Source organism: Fistularia commersonii, chromosome 3, assembly GCF_037954325.1.
Source record: "Fistularia commersonii isolate RoL2024-O1a breed Wild chromosome 3, RoL_Fcom_v1.0, whole genome shotgun sequence".
Taxonomy (NCBI): domain Eukaryota; kingdom Metazoa; phylum Chordata; class Actinopteri; order Syngnathiformes; family Fistulariidae; genus Fistularia; species Fistularia commersonii.
The window spans coordinates 11454958-11482798 of NC_141286.1; the positions used below are offsets into that span (position 1 = coordinate 11454958).

The 27841-nt window shown below is 51.6% G+C and overlaps 2 protein-coding genes across 9 annotated transcripts; both read left to right on the forward strand.

The window, feature by feature from the left end:
• Nucleotides 1-2578: 2578 nt before the first annotated feature.
• ltbp4 (latent transforming growth factor beta binding protein 4) lies at nt 2579-21855 on the forward strand. Of its 7 annotated transcripts, XR_015105904.1 has the most exons (34): nt 2590-2991; nt 5233-5469; nt 5603-5679; nt 5771-5929; nt 7489-7591; nt 9418-9477; nt 9908-10030; nt 11128-11304; nt 11416-11550; nt 11799-12089; nt 12167-12283; nt 12440-12571; nt 12761-12886; nt 12969-13082; nt 13506-13625; nt 13871-13984; nt 14125-14244; nt 14396-14515; nt 14672-14794; nt 14945-15070; nt 15376-15498; nt 15574-15696; nt 15774-15917; nt 16714-16959; nt 17229-17300; nt 18155-18283; nt 18360-18500; nt 18586-18738; nt 18969-19076; nt 19155-19293; nt 19715-19977; nt 20244-20396; nt 20528-21207; nt 21306-21855. XR_015105904.1 is itself a non-coding variant. In XM_086143643.1 (33 exons), exons 1-33 carry the CDS (start codon nt 2742-2744, stop codon nt 21397-21399), a joined length of 4623 nt encoding a protein of 1540 aa, XP_085999769.1. In that variant the 5' UTR covers nt 2586-2741; the 3' UTR covers nt 21400-21855. The 7 variants fall into 7 exon arrangements, 5 of the variants coding, with proteins under 5 accessions (XP_085999769.1, XP_085999767.1, XP_085999766.1 ...); XM_086143643.1 differs by lacking the exon at nt 20528-21207 and having other exon boundaries at nt 2586-2991; nt 21395-21855; XM_086143641.1 differs by having other exon boundaries at nt 2586-2991; nt 20244-20392; nt 20528-21855.
• A 630-nt stretch (nt 21856-22485) lies between these two features.
• On the forward strand, nt 22486-27744 carry LOC147235556 (estrogen-related receptor gamma-like). Of its 2 annotated transcripts, none has more exons than XM_086143648.1 (9): nt 22486-22696; nt 23660-23879; nt 24306-24462; nt 24555-24705; nt 25490-25606; nt 25681-25788; nt 25862-26023; nt 26111-26383; nt 26960-27553. In XM_086143648.1, exons 2-9 carry the CDS (start codon nt 23794-23796, stop codon nt 27067-27069), a joined length of 1164 nt encoding a protein of 387 aa, XP_085999774.1. In that variant the 5' UTR covers nt 22486-22696; nt 23660-23793; the 3' UTR covers nt 27070-27553. The 2 variants fall into 2 exon arrangements, with proteins under 2 accessions (XP_085999774.1, XP_085999773.1); XM_086143647.1 differs by having other exon boundaries at nt 22487-22696; nt 27417-27744.
• The last annotated feature ends 97 nt before the right edge of the window (nt 27745-27841 follow it).

Sequence of the window (27841 nt, forward strand, 5' to 3'; positions counted from 1 at the left end):
ATCAAATACTTGTCATGCAATAAAAAGCACATTAATTATTTAAAAATCATACAATCTGATTTTCTGAATTTTTGTTTTCGATTCCGTCATTCACAGTTGAAGAGTGCCTATGATAAAAATGACAGACCTCTACATGCTTTGTAGGTGGGAAAAGCTGAAAAATCTGCAAATCAAATACTTGTTCTCCCCACGGTGTGTCTTGAATTTGAAAAAAAAATCACATTTTATTTTTCCAATAAAGAAGGGTTCGGTGAAAGCGCATATGAAACTTGTGGGGTTCAGTACCTCCAACAAGGTTACGAGCCACTGTTCTAGATAGATGTTCTAATGGACTGTGGTGTTTAGACTACAGACTCCAGGGTGGAGAACCAGCTGCCTGCTCTCCAGGCGGGTCCCGTCTCCAGGCTGAAGCTGTCAGAACATGTTTGTTCCAATAACATGGTGATGATCTCATGGAGCTGGAATGCCTGCTGCTACAGCCTGAAGGTCTGATAAGGTGCATGCCGTCTCCTGGCCCGGAACACTTCCTGTTATTGTTTCCACCTTGCAGAATACCAGCAACCAGCACCACTGAGAACTCAAATTTCAGCTGGCTTTCCCACCACCGGAAGCAGAACCTTTAGGAAAACGGCCTCAGGTCAATTGTTTGGAGGTCCAAGCAGATGTTCTAACAACCAGAGAACTTTCAGGTCTCCACATTCAGAGTCTCCAGGATAGCGGGAGATCTCTGTTGAGGAACTCAGGTTCCTTCCTGGGGGGCTGGGTTCAATTTATGTGTAGCAGCCCAATTAGCTGCCTGCTCCCAGCCGTGTGTGTGTATGTGTGTGTGTTGTCTGGTTGTGTGTGTGTGTGTGTGTGTGTGTGTGTGTGTGTGTGTGTGTGTGTGTGTGTGTGTGTTTGTGTGTATGTCACCAGTGTGGCATCATACAAAGGCCCTGCTGCCCAGTGTGTTGGCAGTGTTTCACAGTGTGTTATAGTGTGTAAAAGTGTGATGGAGTGTGTCATGGTGTTGTGATAATGACCACAGTGTTTCCACTTAGTTTCACAGCTTACAGACGGAGAGTCTGAACAGGCCGAGGGGCTGTGTATGTGTGTGCTAGTCTCTGGCCAGTCTATCTGGACATTAGCTCATAGACAAACAGCCAGAGAGACAACCAGCCTTTCTTTCAGCAAGGTTTGGGTCCATGTCCGTGTTCAAATCCTGGTCCTTTTTCAGGGCCAGGCTGTGACAGGTTCTATGATGGTACCAGAGATCTAAGATTATCTTCTGCCTAACAAAAGTGGACAAAGTCCAAACTAGAGGAAAGACATGTGTGATGGTCTGTAGGACCTGTGAGTGACAGGGGGGTGGTTGGATGCCTCCACGTGAGGTCCTGCGATTGGCTGGCCCAGAGGTCAAAGGCCAAGTGTGGTTCTTGGTGCTGCCAGTCAAGGAGGTTCAGACAGCAGGAGCAGCTTCTTCTGTTTGAGGGAGGTTGTAGAAAGATCTTCCTGATCTTCCTGAGGAGATGCAGGGATGATGAGAAAACTTTTCTGACCTCCTCAGTTCCTTGACTGAAAGTGTCTCCTGCCTCCTGATGACCCCGTCAGTCCTTCTGCTGGAGGCCAGAAGAAACAGAAGCAGAGCTTACTTCACCTCTGGGGAGAAGTTTTCTGTTTGCCCTCAGCTGGATCTCCGGGAACCTGGTGGAGGTTTGATGTTTCTGGACTCATCACCCCTTCCTGTCACCCAATTGGTCTCTGAGTTCTAGAAGGTGTTGGAACCCCTTCTTCTGGGGTATAAGAGTAACCTCCATCAGCTGTGGTTTATCCCGAGAGGTGGAGGAGTAGCTGTTTCTTCACGTCCTGATGATTCAAAGCATGGACCAAGTGATCTTTGCAGATCTGCGGTTCCACCTCATGTTTTGAAGGGAAGTGTGTTTGTTCTGGTGGTTCCACTGATCTGTTCCTTGGAGGTTCTGCGGTGAAGAACACAAACACCCCCCTAGAAGAACTGGTCTGATGAGTTTCTTCTCTCTCATGGAGGTTCTTCCCTCCATCCAGGCACCTGGAGGAGAAGCTCCTTCCAACTGGCCCACTAACCCAACCTGTGAAGGTATACTTGGGCCAGAATCTTCGTCTGTTCTCCAGCTGGTCCATGTAGAACCAGAAGGTGAAGAAGCAGATCCATTCAGACAGGAACTGATGTGTGGAGAACATGGCTGTCCAGCAGTGCAGGACCTGAAGGAAACCTCCAGGTTAGGGAGAAGAACCGGTGCTTCTGCTGCCATAAATTGTTCTCCTGAGGTCTGCAGTCTGGACCCAACATGGCTGGCAGCTCCAGGAGGTTTATTCCTTCTGCTCCTTCCCCTTCTCCTCCTTCTACTCTTTCTCCTCCAGCTGCAGGCCAGCCCTGAAACCCAAGCCTGGGTTGCATCATCCCTCTGACATCCTGGAGAGCAGCAGTGGAAGGGGGGTTGTTTAGGCAGAGACAGGAGGAGGTGGAGGGGGAGGAGGAGGAATAGTGGAGCAGATCCCTGGCAAACATTTGGCTTGGAGCTCAGCCCAGTCCAGCACGCTGCTTCCAATTATCTGCTCTCTCCTCAGCGCAGGGAGGACCTCCTCCGAGGGGGTTCTTCTCCACCTTCTCCTCCTCCTCTCTTCTCTGTCTGTGACACTGGCCGGTGCGGGCGGAGGCTCGAGGGGCAGGCGGAGGAGGAGCGTGTGGACCATGCTCAGAAACAGAAGGGGCCTCTGAAGCCATGGACATGCTGCTCCTGGGCTCACTGACCACTGTCCTGCTCTGTGCCGCCGTCCATCTGACTGGTGGCCAAGAGGATGGCCAGAGGATCCGAGTGACCTTCACACCCACCATCTGCAAGATGCAATGCAGACACGGCAGATGCTTGAAGGCCTGCGAGCAGGGGAACATGACCACGCTCTTCACTGACCTGATGGAACGAGGAGGAGGAGGAGGAGTAGTGGGAGGACGGATGGACGGATTCAGAGTCTGTGAGTTCATCTCTTTTCATTTCCAACTGGTGGAAAGTTCCAAAGGTCCAGGAAAAGCTCTGCTCCTCACCGCTGGGCTCTCCGGTGGGGGTGAGGGGGGCTGAACCTGGTCCTCCGGTTAGCAGAACATCAACACCTTGGTCCGGTTCTTGCTCGGCCGAGGAACCTGGGGGTTCTCCTCCCTGGTCCAGACCTGGTCCTCTCTAGTTGGACCCCTTCTCTGACCCTCAGCTCTACTCAGCTTGGTTCATCTGCTCTGATGTTCAGGTTCCTTAGGAGCAGGCTCATGTTCCACCAAGGGAAGCCTCCTGAGGAATCCTCCTGACTTGACTGCCTCCCTCCGAACTGTGATTCAGGCAGGTTCTTCTGGGCTAGACCTGGGTTCTTTGGTTCTTCGGGGACCAGGAGGAGACTGGACCCAGGCCTGGTGTGAGGAGTGGAGGACACCAGGGGTCTGGTCTGACAGGTGGAGGAGAAGAATGGAGACAACCCCGTTTGAACATACCTCCTCATCTTCTTCTCCAAACCATTGGTCCCTGTGCTGGGAAGTCTGGACAGAAATGTTTCATCTAGGCATGAAGGTATAGGGTCCTTGTACGAGGACAGGGATGAGAACCATGTCTGTCCGTCAGATGGACGTTCTGTATGTTCTTCATGGTTCCGTACGCAGAACCTTAGAAGGAGAGGATTTTCTGGATCAAACTATTTCCTGGAGACAGGCTAGTTTCATCTTTCCGGTGGTCTTTGAATGAGTCATGAGATAACCTGAGAACAATGAAGTCTGACCTTAGGATGTTCTCTTGGTTCCTCCAGGAGAACATCTGGTTTGAGATTCTCAAAACCAACCTTCAAAATCAGGAAGGAGGAAGGAATTTTCTGGAGTTTGGGTGAAAATAACGCATCACCCATTTCACCTTCTTCTTCTTCTCCTCCTTCTCCTTTGCCTCCTTCAGTTTCTTAACCTCTTTCTTCTTCTGGTGGTGATGGGGTCTTCTGACGGTCATTTCAAACTTAGGTCTGAAGCTGATTTCATTTTCAGGTAAATCAGCATGATACTTCAGCCTCAGTTCCTGAACATGAAATCCATACGGCGTCTCCAAATGGAACCATCTTGGCTGGGAGTGTGGAGAACCCCAGAGGTTCTCTGGGCAGGAGAACCACAGCCAGACTGGAGACAATGTGTGGTGATTTAGAAAGACTCCTGACAGAACAGAACTTTCAACTGAATGTCACTTGTTGCCAGACGACCCTTCAAGGACCTTCCCAGGACTCAGAACATAGAGGCCCTGCTTTGTCTGAGGAACCGGCAGAAGATCTGCAGAGGTTTGATATGAAGACAAGGGAACAGTTAAAGAATGTTGGAAGAACAAGGCTGACCAGGATGAGAAAAAGCTCCTGGTCCTTCTCCATAATTTGATGGGAATTCTAGAAGAAAGACCCCCATCCAGACTTTTAGGAATGAAGAGAGGAGGAGACAGGGGGGGACATGTGGCTTTCATTTATCATTTACTCTCCCACACACACACCCACACTCACAAACACACTCAGACTCACGCAGCCACACTCACATACACACAAACACACACCCATGCTCCCACAGACACACAGACACACACACACACCCGCTCACGGTAACACACACACACACACACACACACACACACACACACACACACACACACACACACACACACACACACTTGTCTGGTGTATGAGTGTTTAAGCTCCCAGTGAAGTGGGAGTTGGGTGTTGGAGCTTCAATTAAGTCAGATCACTCCTTTACACCTGGCGACCTTCCTCCTCTTCAGATCATTCACACACACACACACACACACACACACACACACACACACGCACGTACGCACGCACACACTGTTTTTTTTCAATGCTACAGTTGCCCTGGGGAGTGGGAGGGGGGGTGTTCACTTCCCACCAGGACGTGCATGAGCAATGCTCAAGCTTCCTGTTCCAGATGCCCACACAGGAAGCAGGAAGTGTGTCTGGCTGGTCACTGGGCGCCTGAAGGGCTCCCACTGCATCCCGCTGACCAGGGCCACCCAACCTGACCCCTGTCCAGTCAACTGAAGGATACTAAATGTATATCTTCCCTTCACATGATAGTAAAAAGCCTGAAACTGTCCGCTGCTGTGATTCGTCCGAAGGGTCTTGAACAGGAGGAGCTCCAGCAGGGTTTGGTTCCTTGGGGTTCCTCCTGTGTGACGTGTTCTCCTGTCACCCCAGTCCTCTGCCCACTGCTCTGCAAGAACGGGGGTGTGTGCCTGCAGAAGGACCGCTGCCTCTGCCCGCCTGCCTTCTCCGGGAAGTTCTGCCAGATCCCCTCCTCAACCTCCACTACCACCTCCAACGCTGCCAATGACGTAGTCAAGCCTGCACCAGTCTCCAACCAACAAGACCTGACCCGGTCTGACTTCCTCCTCCCGCTGAGGGGACAGGACCCATGGGCAGGGGGGGTCGGAGGTGAGTCTGACCTTGGGGATCGGAGTTGTGACTATACTCAGACCCATTGGTTCTAATGGAGTATCGATGATCTGACCGCTCAATGAAGGCAATGTGCTTATCTGTGTGTATGTGTGTGTGGTTGCAACACCAGCTCCAAGCCCTTCCCTGGTGAGCGTCAGAGTGCAACACCCTCCTGAGGCCAGTGTGAAGGTCCACCAGGTGATGAAGGTGAGTTGTGATTGGCTGCTGCCTGGGGGTGCAGAGATGTTCCTCTCAGGCTGTGAGAGAACCTGGGCTGTGAGCTTCTGTGTCTATCCAGGTCAGTGGGTTTGGCCACCCCCCACGGCCCCTGTCCGGGGCGGCTGGAGCTCCATCCCCGCCGGGGTCACTGGTCCAGGCCCAGACGGTCAAGGGAGATGGGACCTATACGCAGAACTCAGGCTTCAAGTACTGCTTCAGAGAGGTGAAGGACGGACAGGTGAGACTTTCATGGAAGTACCTGTTTCAGGTTCTGGACCAGGAATCCGCAGCTTCCAGCAGATTCTTCAGTTCTAATGACCTATGGGGAGTTTCTGAATATAACTGCCAGGTTTTTGGGCAGATCTAGGTTATGGTGGCTTGTTGTGTAAATGGAAGAGTTGATCTGCAGAAACTATGAGTAAGGGGTGTTGTTATGCTCATGGGGTGCCGTTTGTTGTAACAAAAGAGCAATTTAGTGGGATTACCTGGTTTGGAATGTGAAAAGGTAAAGCTGGTAAAGGACAAGGTGAAACCCAATTGGATCACATGAACTGAGGCTCATGGGGACACTACCTGGGGTTGGTTCTGGTGGTGGGTCTTTTTTCCTGGTTATTTTGGAGGGTGCAGATGTGGTTGGTACGTGTCTGTAAATATGTCTTGGTACAGTGTTGTACGTTTGTGAAAGGTTGTATCTGAGGCCCCCCTTCTCTCTTCAGAGATGTTTTTTCTGTGTCGACAAAGATGGATTCTTTGATTCCTCTCTCGAACCATCTGTCTTCTCAGGCCAGTATATGGACATTGCTGTCTTCAAATGAATGACTCTTGGTGTAGCTGGACTGTGGAGTCCTATCCTGAAGTGGTGGCTCTCCTGCGTTGGGCCATCCGTTCCTGCAGAGGTTGTGTGGTCTTTCCAATGTCAGCATCATCACAATCCTCAGTGCAAGTGATAGTATATACCACATTCTCTATCTTGTGCCTGGGTGCAGATGTGATCCATGGATAATTTTGTCCCTTTTTTAAAGGTTAGGCCTTAAAGGGGCCATTCCCTCACTGCTGTGATTGCATCTGATGTGGGGATACATGGCAGCAGTGAGGTTACATTGTGCGACACAATTTTTTCATCCGAGTCCAGCCTGACCGGCCTGACCTTACTGGCAAAGTCCTGCGAATTCTGGATATAGTGTGTGGTGATGCCAACTAAAGGTGAAAAAATTTTTGCAACATGTTCGGCAATGTTGTTCGTGGTGGCGTTGATGTTACTGATGATGAGTCTGAGAGGAGCTCCCTCCCTGTGAATATTTGGGAGTCCGTAGGTTCACGGCATGGTTTCTCCTAGGTGCAGTCGATAATAAAGCGGTTTGCCTATGGCTGCATCCTTTTCTAGATGCTGAAGACAACTGACCCCTTTCTTCTTGTATGTGTTGGTTGGGTCTCGCTTCAGGGTTTCAAACCTTGTTGTTTCCCCAAGGAGGGGGCTGGGTTGAGAAGCTTTGTCCCCAGCTGGAGGAACTGGAGGTGCAGATGGAGAGCATGGGGTCCCTTTTCCCTGACACATCCTGCCTCAAAACTTAAGCTGGGAGCTGGAAGTGCAGCTGTTTGGGTGGAACTGAATGAAGCCTCCAGGGGTTATTGTGTGAGCTCCTGAAGCTGGATGTAGTAGCCTAGGGAGATTGTCCTCTTAGATGCTATGCCTCCATCAGCAGTGAGGTCACAGTGTCCTCCGCCTCCTCTGTCTTTGTGAATCCTGTGTTGTTGTTTATGTTGTGTGTGCGTGTGTGTGTGTGTGTGTGTTTGCAGTGCAGCTCTCCCCTGCTGGGCCTGAGGAGCAAGGACATGTGCTGCCGTGGGATGGGGAAGGCCTGGGGCATCACCGACTGCGTCCTCTGCCGACTTGCCGCAGGTACTTGTTCACTTGCTGCTCATGATGATCTGTTGGTGTCCAGGGTTCCTCCTGAGAACCTCAAGCAGAGGCTCAAAGCATCGCTGATCCTTTAAGCTGACAAACTGCAGAAATGAAGAACATGTGAGTTTGGAAGGAACTTCCGGCAGAAGAGGAACCTCCTCCTGTACCTCACCTTTCTGTGAGGGCTTCTCAGGTCTCTCTGCTGCTGGGGTGATGTGACTTCTCTGCACATGGGAATCACTGAGGAGCATCCTGTGACCTCCCTCAGCAGGCCAAAGCGAAGACCGAGTGAGGAGTGAAGACTCTAAACTCCAGTGGAGTAAAGAAACCACCCAAGAACTACAAACAGCCATGGTTGACTCCACAAATGGTATACCACAGACAGAAAGGATTTCAAACAGACATAATGGGCTCAGAAGCCATTTGATCTTCACATAGGTCAATGGTGAACTGCAAATTCAGGAACTGAACTACAGAAATGTTAGGTGATGTGGAGACCAGATGGTTGAACCAGAACCAGATCTTCAGATGGAGGGCAGGTTATTAGGGCACTGAACCAGCTTCTCTGTGATGTGAAAGTTTCAGAAGGATATGTGATCTTCACCAGCTGTTAAAGTGGACCTCAGAGAACCTCTCAGCCAGCAAGGACACTCTGGACCTCATAGCTGGTTCTCCAGATGGTTCTAGCTTGAGCTTTAGAACCCAATAGGATATTGGAGTTTCAGGTCCAGTGTATGTCTCTGTGTGTGTGTGTGTGTGTGTGTGTGTGTGTGTGTGTGTGTTTGTGCTGCATAGCTGTGACAGTCCTCCTCCAACAAGCATCCTGTGTAATTGCCACACGTTCCTCAAACGCCTGAAAGGTCAGGTTCTCGTTCTCCAAGGAGAACCGAGCAGGAAATCTCTCCTGTGAGAACATTCGACAAATATGAGAGAAATATTTGAGAGGGTCCTCCAGGAGCAGCTTATATAACTGACAGTATAATACACACACACACACACACACACACACACGCACACACACACACACACACACACATACACAGGCTCGAGTGGAGCAACTGTGTTCTGGAGCCAGCTGACTAACAGTAAAGGAATGCTGCTCAGTGGGACTCCATACACTCACACACACGCATACAAACACACACACACACACACACACACACAGACACACACTTGTGTGTGGGACCTCTGTCTCTGTGAGGACACACTTGGCCTCCTTGAGGCTGGAACTGACAGAGGTTGACTACAAGGCAGAAGGAGACTTGGTTTCTTGGCCAAGCTCCTGCTCTTCATCATTCTTCCTCTTCCTCTCCAGCAGGGGGTCAGAGGTCCTGCGGGTTTTCATGTTTCTCTGAGGAAGAGCAGGAGTGTCTTTGAGCTCTGTTTGGAGAGGTGCTCTGGTGCTCTTCCCCTGTCCTCGGGGTCCAGACTGGGTCTGCAAGGTGGTGCTCACTCCATCATGGATTCCTGGGATATGAGGGGAACCTCAAAGAGATGTCCCGTGATCTAAGAGTAGACATGAAGACAGATGTAGAGAGAGGGTCTTCCAGAAACCCAGAGTTTGCATACAAATTGCCTGCTGAGATTTCCTTTCCTGGACTGAGACCAAGGTTCCTGGGATTGGCTCCCCATGCTGGGGTTCTCCTGCGTTCCCCTGCCTGGATCCTATCTCTTTATGTGGCCCTGTGATTGACAGCTGACTGGTCCAGGTCGTCCTGCTTCCCGTAAGAGCAGGACAGGATGTGGGCTGCATTTTTTTGTGGATTGATGGTCTTCTATTTAAACTATCAGATATTTACCAATCATCCATTCATCTCCTGCAGGTCCAAGCAACAGCAGCTGCCCTGCCGGCTTCCACGGAACCAACGGGACACACTGTGTGGGTGAGTTACACCCACACACACACACCTTTGGACCAGGGCCTACTTGTATTTCAGGCTCAGTCTTTCCAGGTTCTAACCAGCAGAAGGTCCTTTATCCTTGAAGACCTGATTCATGTGTTAATAGCCCTCCTGGCTGTAGACCCAGGAGATGGAGGTGGAAGCAGGAGGCCTGTGTTTCCATCCAAGCATTTTGATGTTTGAAAACTGATGACCCAGAGTAGGAACCTCTGGGGAACATCCAGGAACCTGAGCCTCTGGCTTCTGGCTCAGGTGGTGGAGAACATGATCAGTTGGAGGTTTGACTGGGTTCATGTGTGTGCAGGAGTGTGTGTGTACATTCATGCACATCTCTGTATGTGTGTGTGTGTGTGTGTGTGTGTGTGTGTGTGTGTGTGTGTGTGTGTGTGTGTGTGTGTGTGTGTGTGTGTAGATGTGAATGAGTGCCTCCAGCCGGGACTGTGTGAGAACGGGATTTGTGTGAACACCAGGGGAAGCTATAGCTGTGTGTGCAGGCCGGGGTTCGTCCTCGACGCCACACATGGACTCTGCATCTGTAAGTAATACACACACACACACACCGGCGGCTTGGAATGACACCAGGAATAGAGCAGATCCTAGACCAGAGCTTCTCATCCCATCTGAGTCGGTGATGTTCAGAGAAGAACAATTCCAACCCTGTAATCTGACAAAGAACCTTGAGAGCTCAAGCAGAACATCTGAAAGTTCTGCTAGAGATTAACTAGCAGCTGGCTGGGCCAGGACCTTTTAGCATTACCGGAACTGTGAAGGACTGTACGTCCAGACGAGTGAACAGAGAGTAGTCCTCTGAGTACAAGGACACAGACTACTGCATCAGGACATGAGTAAGTACTACATGACCGAGCAGACTGGGAGGACCTCCTGGACCTGCAGGAGGGATCTTCAGGAGCCCTCATATCTGGTCCATCTCCCTGCAAGCTCATGGTTCCAGGGAAGATCCTAGAGACAAGAAGGCTGTTAATCTGAAATCAGAGGAGACCTCAGATGCCCCCCCGGCCCCCACGTGGAGGCCTTGGTCCTGTAGAGGTCTAGGTCATCTTTGAGTCATTCGGTGGAGGTCCTGGATAACTCAAGAACTCAGAGGTGTCCATAGCTGTAAACACCTGTGGTTTGAGAGAACATCTGCTGCTCAAATGGGATTTGGTGAAGCTCCTCTGGGGTTCTGCTTATTCTGGCCGGCACTGGCTGGGGACGAGGAGGAGATGAAGGAGTACTGGGATGCTGCTCTGCCTGGTAACTGTGACAACCACTAACCAAAGCTTAAGGCTGCATCTGGTGTCCAGTGCTTCCTGGACGTGCTGATGGATGGGGTACCTCCTGGCCAGATCAGAGGGAGAAGTACTCCTGGAGCACAAATACTGCATCACTCTGCCTTTGCAGAACGTTTGCTGGTGTTTGGGCTGGTTACTCCAGGGTTCCTGCCTGTTGGCTTGGTGTCGCATTATTTTTGAATGTCTGTTGTCTCCTGGCTCGTGGTCCAGCTGTTGTCTCGCTGTCTGCTGTATCAGGTGACCTACTGGTTTGAGCAGCAAGCATGACCCTGCATGGCTCATCCGCCCAGAAGCTCCCAGAAGGTCCCCCTAACAGCCTGTCTTACTGTCTTTTGCGCAGCCCAGAGGGTGATCTCGGAGGAGAAGGGCCAGTGTTACCGGATCCTGGGTCCGGGCCAGGGTCCGTCATCCTGCTCGCTGCCCATCCTGAGGAACATCACCAAGCAGATCTGCTGCTGCAGCCGAGTGGGGAAGGCCTGGGGCTCCAGTTGCCAGAGATGCCCCTACTTTGGCTCAGGTACGTCCAATGAGATGCGAATTGTTTGAGTGGGCTGAGAGGACGCCCCTCCAGGGCGCAGCAGGTCAACATTATCTTATCATCATCTTCACAAACGTTCTCCCTCTCCAGTGGCCTTTAAGGAGATCTGTCCTGCTGGTCCTGGCTACCATTACTCTGCCTCCACCCTGCAATTCAGCCAGAGAGCGGCCGAGCAGCTAGGCCCCCAGGGCGCTCAGCTGGTTGCTCATGGCAACCAGGACCAAGGTACCTAACCCACCTCTGGGATGGCCCTCCTGTCGAGCTTGAGCTGAGGTCCCACCCAAGCGTGCAGATGGAGAGGACAGCAGGTGGTGAGCTCCAGGCTCTCCCTGCTGGTGGAAGGCTGGAGCAGATCCTGGGGCAGATTCTCCAGGAGAGGAGACCTTGCCTTTCCATCACATGACCTGAACATTTCGCAAACCGTCTGCAAGCTTTCTCCAGACCATCTGCACGGCCACTGTGTCTCCTTTCAGGTGTTGCTTCCAGACCCAGCAGCAGTGGGACCAGCGTGCCTCAGCAGAAACACCCCTCAGCAGAAAGCTCCTCCCAGAGTTCCTCCTCAGTGGGCAGCAGCATGTCCCTGAGCCGGCCCACAAAGGCCCCTTCCCACCTGGATACGGGCAACTCCAGACCTTCACAGCCTGGAGGGTCCACCCTGGGGAGACCTCAGAGTCCAGGAGGAGATCTGGTTCTGACCGGCACAGCAGAACCAAGTCCTCCCTTCTCAGCAGAGCAGAGACCACCTCTGCTGGACAGGAGATCAGGTCCCAAAGGAACCTCCTGAGAGGACCATCTAGAGGATTCTGCACGACAGATCTTCACTGTCCTGTCCTCCCCGCAGGCTCCTCCTCCTCCTATTCATCCCAGGCGGCAAGCAGAGGTGAATCCCTCCCAGCGCAGCCACCTCAGCCCAGGAGGCCGGTCCCGGGACCCTCCTCTCGGACCCCCCTGCCCCAGGGTGAGTCCACACGTATACACATGGGAGGGTGGGCAGCATCACTGACAGCTCTATGTGTGTGTGTGTGTGTGTGTGTGTGTGTGTGTGTGTGTGTGTGTGTGTGTGTGTGTGTGTGGGTGTGTGTGGGTGTGTGAGTGTGTGTATGTGTGTACACAGCAGTGAGAGGTGTGTGTGACAGCAGGCCAGGTGTATGTGGCCACGGTCAGTGTGTGGATCAGCCCGGAGGAAAACATTTCTGTATGTGTGACCAGGGTTTCCAGCCCAACGCTCAGCGCACCCTCTGCCAAGGTGACACACACACACATACACACACACACACACACACACACACACACACACACACACGCACACACACACACACACACACACACACACACACACACACACACACACACACACACGTATGTGTAAACACTGTTTTTTTTTTATTATAGAAGTTATAGATCCTCTACTGGTAAAATTTGTGTGTGTGTGTAGATGTGAATGAGTGTGCCCAGTCTCCAGATGTATGTCCAGTTGGCCGGTGTGTGAACGCCATGGGGAGCTACAGCTGCGTGTGTCCTCAAGGATACCGCAGCAGCGGCACTCAGACAGCGTGCCAAGGTGACTTCTTGTTGTCTTCCCTCGGAGACGGCCGTCTTCCTCTGTCCTCAGAGGTGACCTTCTGGCTGTGTGTGGTCCTCAGACATGGACGAGTGTCTGCAGAGTCCCTGCGGCGATGCCCAGTGCCACAACACACCCGGCAGCTACAGGTGTGTCTGTCGCCTTGGCTACAGGCTCAGCGGAGGCTCCTGCACAGGTAACGGCATACTCCCAACCTTGAAACCTAGAGTTTGAGGACTCCCCCAAGGGTCACCTTTCCCCCACCGGCTTTTTCTAGTCATCTGTCCTTAGCTAGGCTCCCTTGGTTGAGTTCACTTCGTTAGGTTGCCTCAGCTCAGTGTCTTTAGACTAGAAGGTTTTCCGTCCTGAAGGAGATTGTTTTACCCAAAGGCTCCAAAATTGGTCCCCTTAGTTAAGGACCTTTAGCTAAGTTATTTAGCTAAGTCCCTTTTAGTTATGATCCTTGACTAGAGTTCCCTTAGCAGGGACTGAAGGTGAAGATGATGGACTTCAGGAGAGGATGGACTCCTGCGATAGGACATCACGGCGGTGCAACTTTTTCAAGTGTGTGTGTGCATGTGTGTGTGTGTATGTGCGCCTGCGTGTGTGTGTGTTGCAGATGTGGACGAGTGTGAAGACCCCCTGCAGTGTCCTGGTCAGGAGTGTGTGAACATCCAGGGCTCGTACCGCTGTGTCTCCTGCCAGCTAGGATACAGGCTGAAGGACCGACTCTGCTCAGGTAGCTTCTCCAGCTCCTCTGGCCTTCTAGAATGTTGTGAGGGGTAGGTGTTCTTCTGAGAGGGTCGAGAACATCCACCTTCCACGGAAAAACATCACAGTTCCTCTGCCTCATTTGGAGGGAGGAGGGGTGGACCTGCTCCACCTCTGCTGGAGGTGGTGACAGGCGCAAGTGGCTCCCTTGGTTCCTTTCCTCGTAGTGACCATCCCCATCCACCTGGAGGCTCACAGTGTTTGTGTCCTCAGACGTGGACGAGTGTCTCCTGGCTCCCTGCTCTAACAGCCGCTGTGAGAACACGCCCGGAAGCTTCCACTGTGTCTGTCACCATGGTTACAAGCTCCACAACAACACCTGCATGGGTAAGGAGAGACGAGAGAAAGACCAACTCGGAGGGGGCGGGGCGGGGGCGGGGGGGGGGGGGTTGAGTGTGTGTGTGAGACCATCATGATGACAGCAAATGTTTTAATGATGAAGATGATGAAGATGACTGTGTGTCCAGATGTAGATGAGTGTGAAGAGCCTTCCCAGTGTCCCAGCCAGGTGTGTGTCAACTCTGTGGGGTCTTATCGGTGTGTTTCCTGTCAGCCTGGGTACACACTTATCAACAGGCAGTGTGCAGGTGGGGATCACACACGCACAAACACACACGCACACACACACACACACACACACACACACACACACACTCACACACAGACTCCCACACACCACACACACACCACACACACACACCCCTACACACACTGATGCCCCCCAACCCCTCACTGCAGATGTGAACGAGTGTGAGGACAGTGATTCGTGTCCTGGCCGGCAATGTGTGAACACTGAAGGTTCCTACCGGTGTGAGGACTGTCAGCATGGTTACCTTGGCATCAATGGACAGTGTGAAGGTACAGGCACACACACACACACACACACACACACACACACACACACACACACACACACACCTTACCCGCCGTCCCCTGATGAAAGGCCCTCCATCTGGTCTGGACCAGAGCTAAGTCCATGTCATTCTTCTGGTCTCACATCTTCTGCCCCCCCAGATGTGGACGAGTGTGTGAGCAGCGCCTGTGGGGCAGAGCTGGTGTGTGTGAACACCATAGGCTCCTTCATCTGTGACTGTCCACTGGGCTTCAGACCTTCTGCCTTTGGTACTGGCTGCACAGGTGAGGCTGCTTATCTCTATCTGAATAAGGTGGACCGACTTAAGGTGGACCGCTAGTTGTTCATCTTAAAAGTTGGACTGACGCCTATCCAGAGGCATGAGGGATGAAGAGGAGGGTGGAGGTCATGTTACCTGCTGTGTGTCTCCTCAGATGTGAACGAGTGTCTGGAAGGAGACTTCTGTTTCTCCAGAGGAGAGTGTCTCAACACGCCGGGCTCCTACACTTGTGTGTGCGCGCAGGGCTTCACCCTGAGCCGCAACAGGACCGCCTGCATTGGTCAGTCTACATACACCTGTGTGTGTGGTTCTGACCAGTAACTCAATCACCTCTCACTCGCACACACAATATTATTATTATTTATTTTATTATTATTTAATGGGAAAATTAATTCCTTGCAATTAATGAGCCATAAGCTGCCATCCACCAGCACAGCAGTTCGACAGGCTAAGAGGGAATTGAACCAGGAAAGTTTGGTTCCAAAGACGACTGCTCAACCTCCTGCGCCACACCACCCCCTGGTGACAAAATGTGATTTTGCAGAGTCTGTTTCTTGATGAAATAATCACATTCTGTCCCCCCAGATGTGGATGAGTGTGCGTCAGGAGTATGCGGTGAGTCCCGCTGTGAGAACACGATGGGTTCGTACCGCTGTGTACCAGTCTGCAGGCCGGGCTTCCAGCTGAGCCCTGCCAACGAGTGCAAGGGTGAGTGTCCTCTGCTCCCATTGAGGCCTCCCATGTTCCCTGAAAGGTCTTGAGAACCTTCATGTGTGTCCTCAGATGTGGACGAGTGCGCGAGCGGCTCTGTGTGCGATGAGCACGCCTTCTGCCAGAACCTGGAGGGAACCTTCCAATGTGTGTGTGACCGAGGATTCGTGTCCTCCCAGGGGACCTCTTGTGAGGGTAGGTGTCCTCCCGCTGTACCACAAAGTGCAGCAGTGCAGTGCACCAGAATCTGACCTACGCCCTCACTGCCGCAGACGAGGACGAGTGTGTGACACTGCCCGGCGTGTGCGGCTCCGCTCGCTGTGAGAACGTGGCGGGTTCTTTCATGTGTGAGTGTGACGTGCACAGAGAGGAGTTTGACCCTGTGGCCAGGGAATGCGTGAGCGCTGCAGCAGCAGGTTGGTGCACACGCACATGCACACCCACACATTCAGCCGCAAGGCGTTGTACTGCCGGCGTGAACTACCACAGCTCCCAATGTTGGGCTCACAGCAGGATACAGAAAGGGCTGGTCACACAGCAACTCACTGCTGCAAACCAGTTTTTCATTGTTACCGGATCTCACATCTAAAGGCTCTGCAAAGATTTTCAAAAGACTCTCAGGAAACTACAACTAGATTCTTCTATTCATTTCCCATCATGCTGGAACCTGCTTTCCTTTTTGGTTTAGTCAGAGCTCATCTATTGGTTATTGACTCAGTCCATACGGTGACGTAACACAAACACTTACGATAATATCAAATGTTCGATATTGCCGTGCGGCCCGAGAACAGGCGAACACTGAGCTGAGGCCGGATGATGACCAGCTTAGGCTCGACCACAGCGGTGACTGGAACAATGCCAATCCACCGACACTCCAAGGAGATCCCTCCCATTTCTGGTTGTAAGTCTGCCACTGGAACCCTGAGGGTGTGCACCCGGCATGACTGAGGGCTTTCACCACAACATCTTAGCTTCCCCTTTCATGCAGGCTTTTCTGTAGGTCATCATAGCTCTCCCTTCAAAGGGGACTTCTACCATGTGACAGCGTAGCTCCCCCTTTATAGAGGACGTCTAACATGTGGCATCATAGCTTCCCCTTCATTGATGGCTTCCCCCATGTGACATAATAGCTCACCCTTCATAGAGGGTTTCCCCGATGTGATATCATTTCTTTCTTGTTCTAACAATTGATCTTGTTCTCTTCTTCCTCAGATAAGGACTCCTCCTCTTCTTTCTCCCCTTCACCCCCCCCTGTGAAGGGGGTGGAGCTTTCCCTGGCACTCCCCCCTCAAGTGCCCCCCCCACCCTCAGATCTGAGGGAGTGTTACTTCAACCTGGTCAATGGGGGTGGCTGCAGCCTGCTGGCCTCCAACAGCAGCCTGCAGGAGTGCTGCTGCACGTTGGGGGAGGGCTGGGGGCGAGGCTGCAAATATCTGCCCTGCCCCCCTGCCCAATCAGGTGACAGCGCCTGTGTGTGTGTGTGTGTGTGTGTGTGTGTGTGTGTGTCTGCCAGCACTAAAAGTTCAAAACCATTGCTGTTGTGTTCTGAGTGCTTGTACTCCTTTAACCCCTCATCCCTGGTATATATTTCTAGTATTTATCAAGACTATATTAGTTCTTTTTATTTTACTTCAAGTATCTGTGCAGTACAGCATGCAATAGCGGTACTACTAGTACGACTTATACTATTTGATATTGAAGTCCCTGCTGTCAATGTTTGTTCACAGCCGAGTTTCTGGCTCTTTGTCCCAGTGGGAGGGGCTACACCACCACTGGGGAAGGAGTCTTCACCTACACAGGTATGCACACACACACACTGGCCTACAGCCTCAGGTCTGCACCGGCAGGTATAAACACAGAAGTACACAGTCAGAACACACACACACACACACACACACACACACACACACACACACACTCATATAGGTAGACACTTAGGTAGACACACAGAGAAGTACACATACATATTCACACAGAGGTACTTATTGAGAGAGGGGTTAAAGGCAAGTAACACACACATGTTCACACACACACACACAAACACACACACACACACACACACACACACACACACACACACACACACACACACACACGAACACACACAGTTGTCAGTGATGCTGACAGCTGTGTTGAGCTGTTGAGCTTCCTGACAACCTGGTGGATGAAGCTGTCCTTCAGTCCACTGGTCCTGGCCCGGAGACTCTGCAGTCTCCTTCCTGCTGGACACAGACTGAAGAAGCTGTGAGAAAGGTGTGAGGGATCACTCTCAATACGGGGGGCCTTGCAGGTGAAGAAGGTGTTGTAGATATCCTGGAGCGAGGGGAGAAGGGCACTGTCTTCTCAGCCGCTCTCACTATATGCAGAAGGCTCTTGCAGCAGGATGAGGTGCATCCATATGTATGCACAAATATTTAGGTACACACGCATGGTAAAATGCATACAAGCAGACTGTCAGACACCCAAATGGTTTTCACACACTGATCCACAAACAGGTTACACACAGGTGCACAAACACATTCATACATACTTATAAAGAGACACACACTCACACACAGAGGTACACACACACACTATGGAGTATGAGTACTAAGTTGTGGTCAGATGTACTGTGATGTAATGGCCTCTGCCTGCTGTGTGTGTTTGAGTCCAGACGTGGACGAGTGTAAGCGCTTCCAGCCAGAGTTGTGTAAGAATGGTGTGTGTGTCAACAACATCCCTGGATACCGTTGCTACTGTCCTAGTGGGTTCGTATACAACAGCACGCTGCTGGAGTGTGTGGGTATGTACACGCACACACAAACACAGAGACACACATATATCAATTGCTGTCACTCAAGATGGTGTGTGTTCCCCAGATCATGATGAGTGTGAGGAGCAGCACTGCGTGGGTGGAGTGTGTGTGAACACGCTGGGTTCTTATTACTGCAGCTGCGTAGAGCCGCTAGTACTGGACGACACCCAGAGGACGTGTGTGAATGCCTCGCACCTCAGCGGGGGTAAGGAAGCCTTGCTTTGAGCCGGCTCTCACGCCGCACCGGCCTCCTGCCCATCTCACCCCATACCTGTCTGACCCCCCCCCAGACGTGAACTTGTCCCTCTGCTGGCAGCATGTAACGGCTGACTTGGTATGCCAGAGTCCCCTCCTGGGCGCCCAGGTGACCTTTATGGACTGCTGCTGCCTGTACGGGGATGGCTGGGGCATGGAGTGTGCCCTCTGCCCTGCCCCTGACTCAGGTATGAGCCGAGCAGACACCACATCATAGCGTAACTGCACGTAGTAGTTGTATGTAGCTCAGTATTAGAGCGCATGCTTTGTATGTATGAGGTCCTGGGTTTAATCCTCGGCATCTCCGCTGTAAGTTGCTTTGGTTAAAAGCGTCTGCCAAATGACTGTAATTAACTGACTGTATGTCACCGAACCGCTGGACGGCTGGGTCATACCTCTGCTCTCCATCTCCCTGCAGAAGACTATGCTAGCCTCTGCAGCTCCTTCCCTCCTCCTTCCATCCCTGGGAGCTTCCTGGACTCCAGCGGGCCTAATGGAGGACCGGGAGGTCCAGGAGGTCCAGGAGGTGCAGATCCACCTCATGTTCTTACTTCCCTATCATCCCTGGTTGGAAGGTCCTGACTCATGGTGTTTGCCCCTCCAGGTCCTCCGTTCTTCTCTCCCTTTGGCTCCCCTGACTATGACCACTACCCCCCAGCAGGGAGTAGCAGGCTGGGCTTCAGAGGGCGTAGCCCCACCACCTTCAGCCTGCCAGACAGGACCAACCAGGGACCAGAGCCCAGGTGAGAACCTCCTCCTCCGGGAGGAACTCTGGACCACATAGAGCTTCATAGTGCTCAAATACTTTATAGCACGCAAGTACTTAATAGTACTCACGTACTTATATTACACACATACATACATATTAGTGAAGTTCTTCTAAGCTTCTAACCCCATAATCCAGATGTAGCAAGGCTCACAGATATGAAGTACTCCTAACACTTGTATACCTAATACCTAATAATATGATATTGTCAGCTCTGCATGTTTAAGTATTCATGGATGATGGACAGATGGATGGATGTTAAATCATATTTACACCAGAGATCAGTGAACAGGCTAACTGAAGCTAACGCTAAACCATCTTTGATGGCCTCTGCATGGGTTCTCCTCTTGGCTCTCTTCTCCTCTGGGTTCTCCTGTCCTCTGGGTTCTTGTTCACAGCCCCGGGTTCTACTCTGAGGATGACTACCCCCCCCCTGGGGGCTCGCCCCCATTCGTCGGCCTGCTGGACACACAGGCTGAGGGTTCCTTTGGGGCCCGCCCCCCGCCTCCGGCCCAGCCCGATGGCCCCCTTCTTGGCCTAGCCCCACTCCCCGGGGGGGGCTATGAGGAGTACTGGGAGAACACCCAGAGGCTTGGAACCCCCTTCTCCCCCTCCATGGAGAGGGGCCGAGGGGGCGGAGCCCCACGGAGGGCATATGAGAGTGAGTCCACCTGCACTGACCTGTTCAGGTTCCACAGGTTTTCCGGGTTCCTGCGTTTCCAAACCCAAGGTGTGAACCTTAGCACCTCCAGGATTCATTAAAGGGACGTGAAGAAAGTCCTGGAATGATCCACGTTCCAGAGAAGAAACTGGAACATTTCTGTGTCGCGGAACCAAACCTAAACTGGGGTTTAGATTGCCTAATGTTTGTTGTTATGGTGGCCGTTGCAATGGCGACCTGACGGACTGTCACTCTCCTATCTCCAGGGAGATACGAGCCCTTTGGCGGGCTGAGTTCCGCTGAGGCCTGCGGCATCCTGCACGGTTGTGAGAATGGCAGGTGCATCCGTGTCTCCGAGGGATACACCTGCGACTGTTACCATGGTTATGAGCTGGACATGACCTCCATGACCTGTGTGGGTGAGCTCACAGCTTCGTCATCTGATCTGCTGGATCTTTTTGAGTGGGCCTGTCACAGCATACTCAGCCTTGCATGTGCGTGCCTGTGTGTTTGTATGTGTTTGTGTGTGTGTATGTGTGTGTGCACATAGACATCAATGAGTGTGAGGACATCTCCACCCTGGAGTACCCATGTGTGAACGCTCGCTGTGTGAACACGGACGGCTCCTTCAGCTGCGTCTGCAGGAGAGGCTACATCATGTCCCGCCGGCCCAACCACTGCGTGGCCGCCTAGACCAGACCGGACCATGACCGGGACAGAGTCCTGGGGGGGCAGGACTTGTGGGACTGGATTTTGCTCCTGAGGACAGAACCATATGGACTAAAATCTACATTGCACTACCCCTTGGGGAGAATTGGAGGGGGGGGGGGGTAATTACTGATGTCTCATTCCCATGACCTTCTGTCCCGAACCCTCTGTCCTGGACCTTCTCCATGTCCCCTTGGCCTCCTTAGGAAACCAGATGACCACTGTAGATGAAGAACATGGCGAGAGTTAAAGAGGTGGGACTTAAAGAACAGGTTCTCCAAGAGCCACCTGATCAGACGTGGCACCACAACAGGGTTCTCCTGCATCCTGGTGGAAGCTGTGTGAGAATATAAGAACTCCTGAGCAGGACTCACAACAAGAAAATTCCAGGTTCTAACCCTGAGTTCCACTTGGGTCTATGAGATCACTCCCAGTTCTCCTGCCTGGGTTCTCTCTTGGTTCTCTATCCTGAGTTCCACAGGTTCATCGACGACTAAACTGTCTGCAGTTGTGAATGAGAGGGTGAGTGGTGGATGACTGACAGCCGGATCAGACCCTGCCCCTCTCACCCAGGCCCCTGCTGATAGTGGTTGAATCCTCCTTCATGTTCTCTGCTGCAGGTTCCGATGGTTCCTGAACCCAGTGTGTGTGTGTGTGTGTGTGTGTGTGTGTGTGTGTGTGTGTGTGTGTATGTGTTTTGTTGGAACAGCTTAGAACATCAGACTGTATGAAGGCTGAGGTTCTTCAAGGAGTCCAGAGGGAGGTCCATCCCATAATACTCACTGCTCGTGGTCCGACGACCTGCATGCTCCACCGCCCAACGTCCTGATTGGATGAGCAGGGCAGCCTCTCCCTGTCATTGTCACTGGCATTGAGGAGAGCCAATGAAGGACAGCCCAGCCTGAGACATGGTGGTGGTGAGATTCCCCACGGCCCTTGAAGTACTCCCTCCCCCAGCCTGAAAGATAGTTGAAATAAAGGAATGTTAGCTTCCATCAGATAAACAAGGGTAAATATTAGCTTTTTAAAATGTTGTTGGCAATGTTTATTTGTTGTTTGTGTTTCTGTATCCACCAAACAGCCATAAAAGTTATTACACAGTTAGCACACCTGCCGCTGCCTTTGGCCGACGGAACGGCACCTTCAATAAACAATATAAATGAACTATGACCTCACTGTGCCAGTCAGTTCAATCTCAGTTTAACCCTTTCTGTCCTGGCTCCTGTGCATCTGCCTGGACTGTGATGCTGAGGATGAAGGTTGGTGAAGACCATTGGCTTGTTTTTGCATAACCAGGTGTGCTCGCTTGCTAATGTTAGATAAAGAAACCCCTGGAAGAACCACAGACATGGCAGGTGAATGTTTCAAAACTGTAGTCTCCACTTTCTGAACAACATGACAATCTACTTCCTGGCTAACAGGCTAGCTTGGGGCCCCCCAGGTGGGACATCTAACAGTCTCTGCAGAACCTCCTGCCTCCATTGCGCCCCAGTGGCACACTGACCCGCGGTCACCTGACAAGCATTAGCATGTGGCTAATGGGCTAGCCCAGGGGTTGGATAACACTCTAATCCTCGCCTGCCTCCATAACCTTAATGCTCCCGCTGTTCATGGAGATCTTGGCCTGTAAAGCCACTTTACATTATAGGCCAAGCCTGAGTGCTCACACACACACACACACAGTCAGGCAGTGTTAATGGGATTACTCAAGTGCACCGAGTACTGGGGTTGAAACTGAGCCAGCGGAATATCAGCTTTCACAGATCCTCTATGAATCCTTAACAGTGATGGGGGGCAGGGGGCAGGGGGGGGGGGCTGCCACCATCACCACCACTCCATCACCCACCCCCATTCTCTCACCAAATCATGATTTGGTGAGAGACTCCCCAAGCAGGAGTGCTGGAGTCTCCACACGTCAGCTGGACCCTGCTCTTCTGAGTGCCTGCGTTCTCCAGGTTCACCTCATCTGGTTCCTGATCAGCAGGTGCAGAGCCTCCACCGCAGCCCACAGGTCAGGGAACCCTCAGTGGAACCTACTTATTGATCCTCCAGAACCTTGGTTCCCCTGGATTGAGGTGTTGATCCTGCGTATTCTCCGATCCATTCATCTGCTGGTCCTGCTTCCTCTTGCTGAGAAACACATCTTGAAAATCCTCAAATGACTCATTTAGTCAAGTGTATTCAAGGTAGAGGTATTGATTATGAATGATGGATTATAGTTGTTATTGATTCTGTGTCCGATTATTCTTTGTAACTTTCTAACTTAAAATAAACATCCTGATTAAAAGGATTTTTCGTGAGGCAAAGAATCTGCTGCTTCGGTGGGAAATGATCAATTGGCTGATCAGGTGATCTTATGAAAGAGAAGAAGTAGGTGAGACTGATCAGTCACCTGTCTGAGGCCAGATTAGTGTGTGTGTGTGTTATTGTGGTGAAGAACTGCTGTTGCAGCATAACGAACGCACACAGACACACACAGACACACAAAGACACACACACACACACACACATATACACTCTCTCTCTCTCTCTCTCTCACACACACACACACACACACACACACACAGGGCAGATATCTCAAACTGCTGTCACCCAGAGAGAAAAAGAAAGATTTCTGGATGAATGAAAATGAAACCTCTGATTTTCTTCTGAGCAGAAAAAAGATTAATTTCTTATTGAAATAATTTCCCTCTAAAGTAGAATATTTGATTTCGTCTTACTGATTTTAATTTATTTGTTTCGATGTTTAGATATTTATTTGTAATATTAAATATTTATCACCAACATTAAATATTTATTTCATATTTCAAATTATTTATTTGTTTTCAGGTTTATTCCCGATATTACAATGGATTTGTAGAATTAACTATTATGTCCAATATTAAATAAGTATTTGTAGCATTATTGGTTCATTTGCTCTGATTTTGAAAAGCCTCGGTAGGTGTCCTCCATCTGTCACCTTCCTGATCAATAGAGATGAAGAGGAGGTCCGTCCCTCTGATGGGAGGCTGCGCTCTGATTGGCCGCCCCCCCCGCCCTCCTGGAGATGGGATGTAGATAAATGTCTGGACGCCTCAGCTGCTGGCATCTACCTTCTGGTTTGGAAGGATGAGGATCCAGCCTGAGGTCCTGATACAGGCAGAGATGGAACCGAGAGGTCTGCTGGACAAGCTGCATCTTTTCAGCTCTAAGAGGTGAGTCCACCTGGTGGAACCCTCCAGCTCCAGGTCCATATCTGAGTTGGGGACCTTCTGGATTATCAGACGATGAGTCTGGTGGTTGAGTGGACCTCACTGCCGTTCCTCTGCAGGAACAGGAAGTGGAAGTTCAGTAGGGGGTCATCAGGGGAACCAGGATTTAGAACATAGAATCTTACTTGAAAGGAACAGAGATGGTTAGGCCAACTTTGAACACTGAGGCTCTCGGTAGCTGAGGACTGTCAATCAAACTAGAAGGGATGGATGGATGAGAGCTCTTATTGGGTCCCCATCTATCAGATGACCTAATGGTTCAGCTGGTTAATTAGTTAGTTAGACGTTCCTGATATTGCTCAAGGGTCTTCCTACTTTGAGCTGCATGTTTCTTGACCTTCTGATCAGACCCTGAACGCTCCTCTCCAGGCTCCTGGACGCCTCCCCCCCTTCGTCTCCCCTCTTCTCCACTCACCCGTCATGCTTCCTGTCCAGACCTTTGTCCTCCTCGTCTTCATCCCTGCAGCCCTCCTCCCCCACAGGGTCCAGCTCCAGCATCACAGTATCTGACTCCTTCTCAGTTCAGGTGAGGAGAGCCTTCACTCCCCACTAAACCATTAGGTGGATGGAGGTGTCATGGATGTGTTGTGAAGGTGTAAAGTGATGCTGTCACTGCAGGTGGAGTCCCTCCTCACGGCGGACCGTCTCCCCCTGGGCGCCCCAGGGCCCAAACGTCTCTGCCTAGTTTGTGGTGACTTTGCATCGGGGTTCCACTATGGTGTGGCCTCCTGCGAGGCCTGCAAGGCGTTCTTCAAGAGGACCATCCAAGGTTAGAGATTCCCTCTTTCAGAACCCAGTAGACTTTAAATTTTTGGTAGAAATTAAACCATAGTGAGGAGCAATGGTCGTCAGACCTATCAGCACAAAGGAGATCAGCTGCAGCCTGGTGGAGAAGAAGCCCTGTTCTTGCGGAAAATGTGCAGAGACGTCACCAGACAAAGCTGAGGTCCATGTTGCGTGCAGGCTCTGCAGCCCTAAGGCTCAAACAGCAGCCAGAGATCCATCAGTAGCCATCAGTAGAAGGCCCAAAGCTTCCAGACGAAAGACGAGCAAAAGTTGGGTTCTCCTCTCCTGCCTAGCTCCAGGGGGTGGAGGTGGACATGGAAACCCAGCAGGAGGGTGTGTCTGGAGGAGCAGAACAATGATGGACAGTGGATGATGTTGGAGGCAGGGTGTCTGATCAGAGGCTCCTCATCAATAACTCATCCCCAGCAGACACTTGTAGGCCTCCTATTGATCGTCGTAGGAGGAGACCAGGATGGCGCCAGACCCTCGTGGTTCACTGGACTCAGATCACAGAGGGGGATCCACGGGCCCACGGACCATTCAAAGCTGCCTGGAAAACTAGCACTTTGAAAACAAGAGATAATCAATCAGTCCTGGTTGTACAGCTGTAGTAGTACTAGTAGTAGAACTTACATGAATACTCCAGGGCTGCCGTCGTGACCCTGTTTCCTGATACCAAAGAGACAAAGATATGAGATCTTTCCTAACCTGTGTCTGCCGGATGGGAAGTGACATCGCTGGCCTCTTTCTTGTGTGTGGTTACATAGGCAACATCAAGTACTGCTGTGTGATGGTGGGGGCCTGTGAGGTCACCAAGCGGCGGCGGAAAGCCTGCCAGGCCTGCCGCTTCCAGAAGTGTCTGCAGGTCGGAATGGTGAAGGAAGGTATGTCCATCTGCGGGGGGGTGGGCTCTGTTGGTTCTGCAGGGTTCTTCAGGAGGGTTCTCTGTGTGCTGCAGGTGTTCGTGTGAACCGTGTCCGAGGAGGGCGACAGAAGTACAGGAAGCAAATGGAGGTGGGGCCGTACCTGATCCCGCGTGCTGCATTTACCGTCCTCCCCAGCAGCCGTGAGTGCGGAAGTTGGCGCCGTTCTCTGCTGGTGTTCTCCCAAGGAGGTTGACCATCTCGCCTCTCCCACAGGAAACCAGCTGACCTGCCACCTGCTTCTGATTGACCCCACCCCTCCAGATGCCAACCAGGATGAGTCCATCAATGACTGTGGCCTGCGGACCCTGCTGACCCTCTGTGACCTTCTGAACCAGGAGCTGTTGCTTTTGATTGGTTGGGCCAAACAAATCCCGGGTCAGTCCTCCGCCAGCTAACTGCTAATTAGCTGCCAGCTAACTTCCAGCAGACAGCGTTGACCTCTGCTCTGTCCGGCCCTCTCAGGCTTCTCAGCGCTCTCATTGGTTGACCAGATGTCGCTGCTGCAGAGCAGCTGGATGGAGGTGCTGCTGGTGGGCGTGGCCTGGCGCTCGCAAGGCGCCAAGGGGGAGGAGCTTGTGTTTGGCAGGAACCTGCGTCTGGACCGGAATCAGTGTCGGGACGCCGGATTGGCCGAGCTGTTTGAGGCCCTATGTCACCTGACGTCCAGGTACCGGGCGCTGGACCTGATCGCTGAGGAGGTGGTAACCCTGAAAGCCATCACCCTCGCCAACGCCGGTACGCAGGCCACTGTGGACTACATCAAAACTACACGATAATTTAGTACTAACAGTGTTGTACAATGAAAGTACATGAGGAGCATCTAATTGGTATATACAAGTACTACCGGTATCAAATTCATGGACTTTGAGGTTGAGGTTAAAGAACCCTGATTTTTATCAGTATTAGCGTGTAATAGTACGATCAGAACCATGTATCTAAGTATATGACTATTGCTAGCTCTTTCTACTTGAAGTACAAAGATAAAAGGACACAAGTCCGGTCACCCTCACACAAGATGACTCAAGCACTATTGCTACTGTGCAGTACTCCTCGCTTAATTAAACTGCACAAGTACTTTAAGTCCCATTCAGTACTGTTAACTTAATCAAACTGCAAAGAACTATCAGCTTCGTTTATTGAATCAATAACAGTAATTGTAAATTTTACCAGAGTAATTTTAGCTCCATGATTTTGAGGTACCAGACTACAAGTACACAGCACTAGTACTATTAGTACTGTGATTGTGCAGTAAATGTTGATTGCATTTAGCGTTGATTTGTTTTTAATTGATCCTTTGATGGGTTATTGGAGGGCTGAGCAAGCAGACGTCTGAGACCAACCGCAGCTGTGCTGAGACCTCGTCTGGTCTGGGGGGAGGTATGATCCCAGCAGAAAGCCTATTGGTATTGATCAGTGGCTAGGAAGAGAAATAGGGGAGGTCATCACAGTATTGATTAGCTCTACTCACTATTGAGTCAGATGGGGAAGTTTGTGTGTGTGTGCAAGTTTGTTTGTGTGTGAGTATGTGTGTGCATGCTAATGTGGCTTACGGTGCCAAGGTTGCCAAGCAGTGCCTGCTGGAGTCTGACGGGGCCTCCGATCAATAGCATGTATTGATAGAGCAAGCTGTGGGATCTGTTCACTTATCATACATAACGTAGCTTCAGGCTTTCAGTGGGTGTCAGCAAGAAAGGGAGCGGTGGGCCATTTGGGGGTGGTTTTGGGACCGAAGTTCACCGTCTTCAATGTCCCTCTCTGTGCCCGTCAGATGTAGACTCCCTGGAGCGGCCCGAGTCCCTGCAGGACCTCCAGGACCAGCTTCAGCAGGCCCTGCAGGAGCAGCGGGCGTCCAGCAGAGGGCAGCGGCGGGCTGGGCGGCTGCTGATGACGCTCCCCCTGTTGCGGCAGACTGCTCGTGGCGCTGTGCAGGCGTTGTTACGCCTTCACTGCCATCACCGTGTGCCCCTGCACAGGCTGCTACTAGAGATGCTGGACGCCAAGGCCTGAGGGAATCTCAGCCCCGGACCCTATCCAATCCGATCCCAAGCTCCGCCTCCTTGTCTTTCCTGTACCTGGAAGATTTGTTCTAAAAAGTTTCAAGGACTCTGTGTGTGTGTTTGTTTTCTTCTGGGTCACATGACGGCTCAATACACAGGTCACATGACCACAGACATGTTGATCCAGAACCACAGA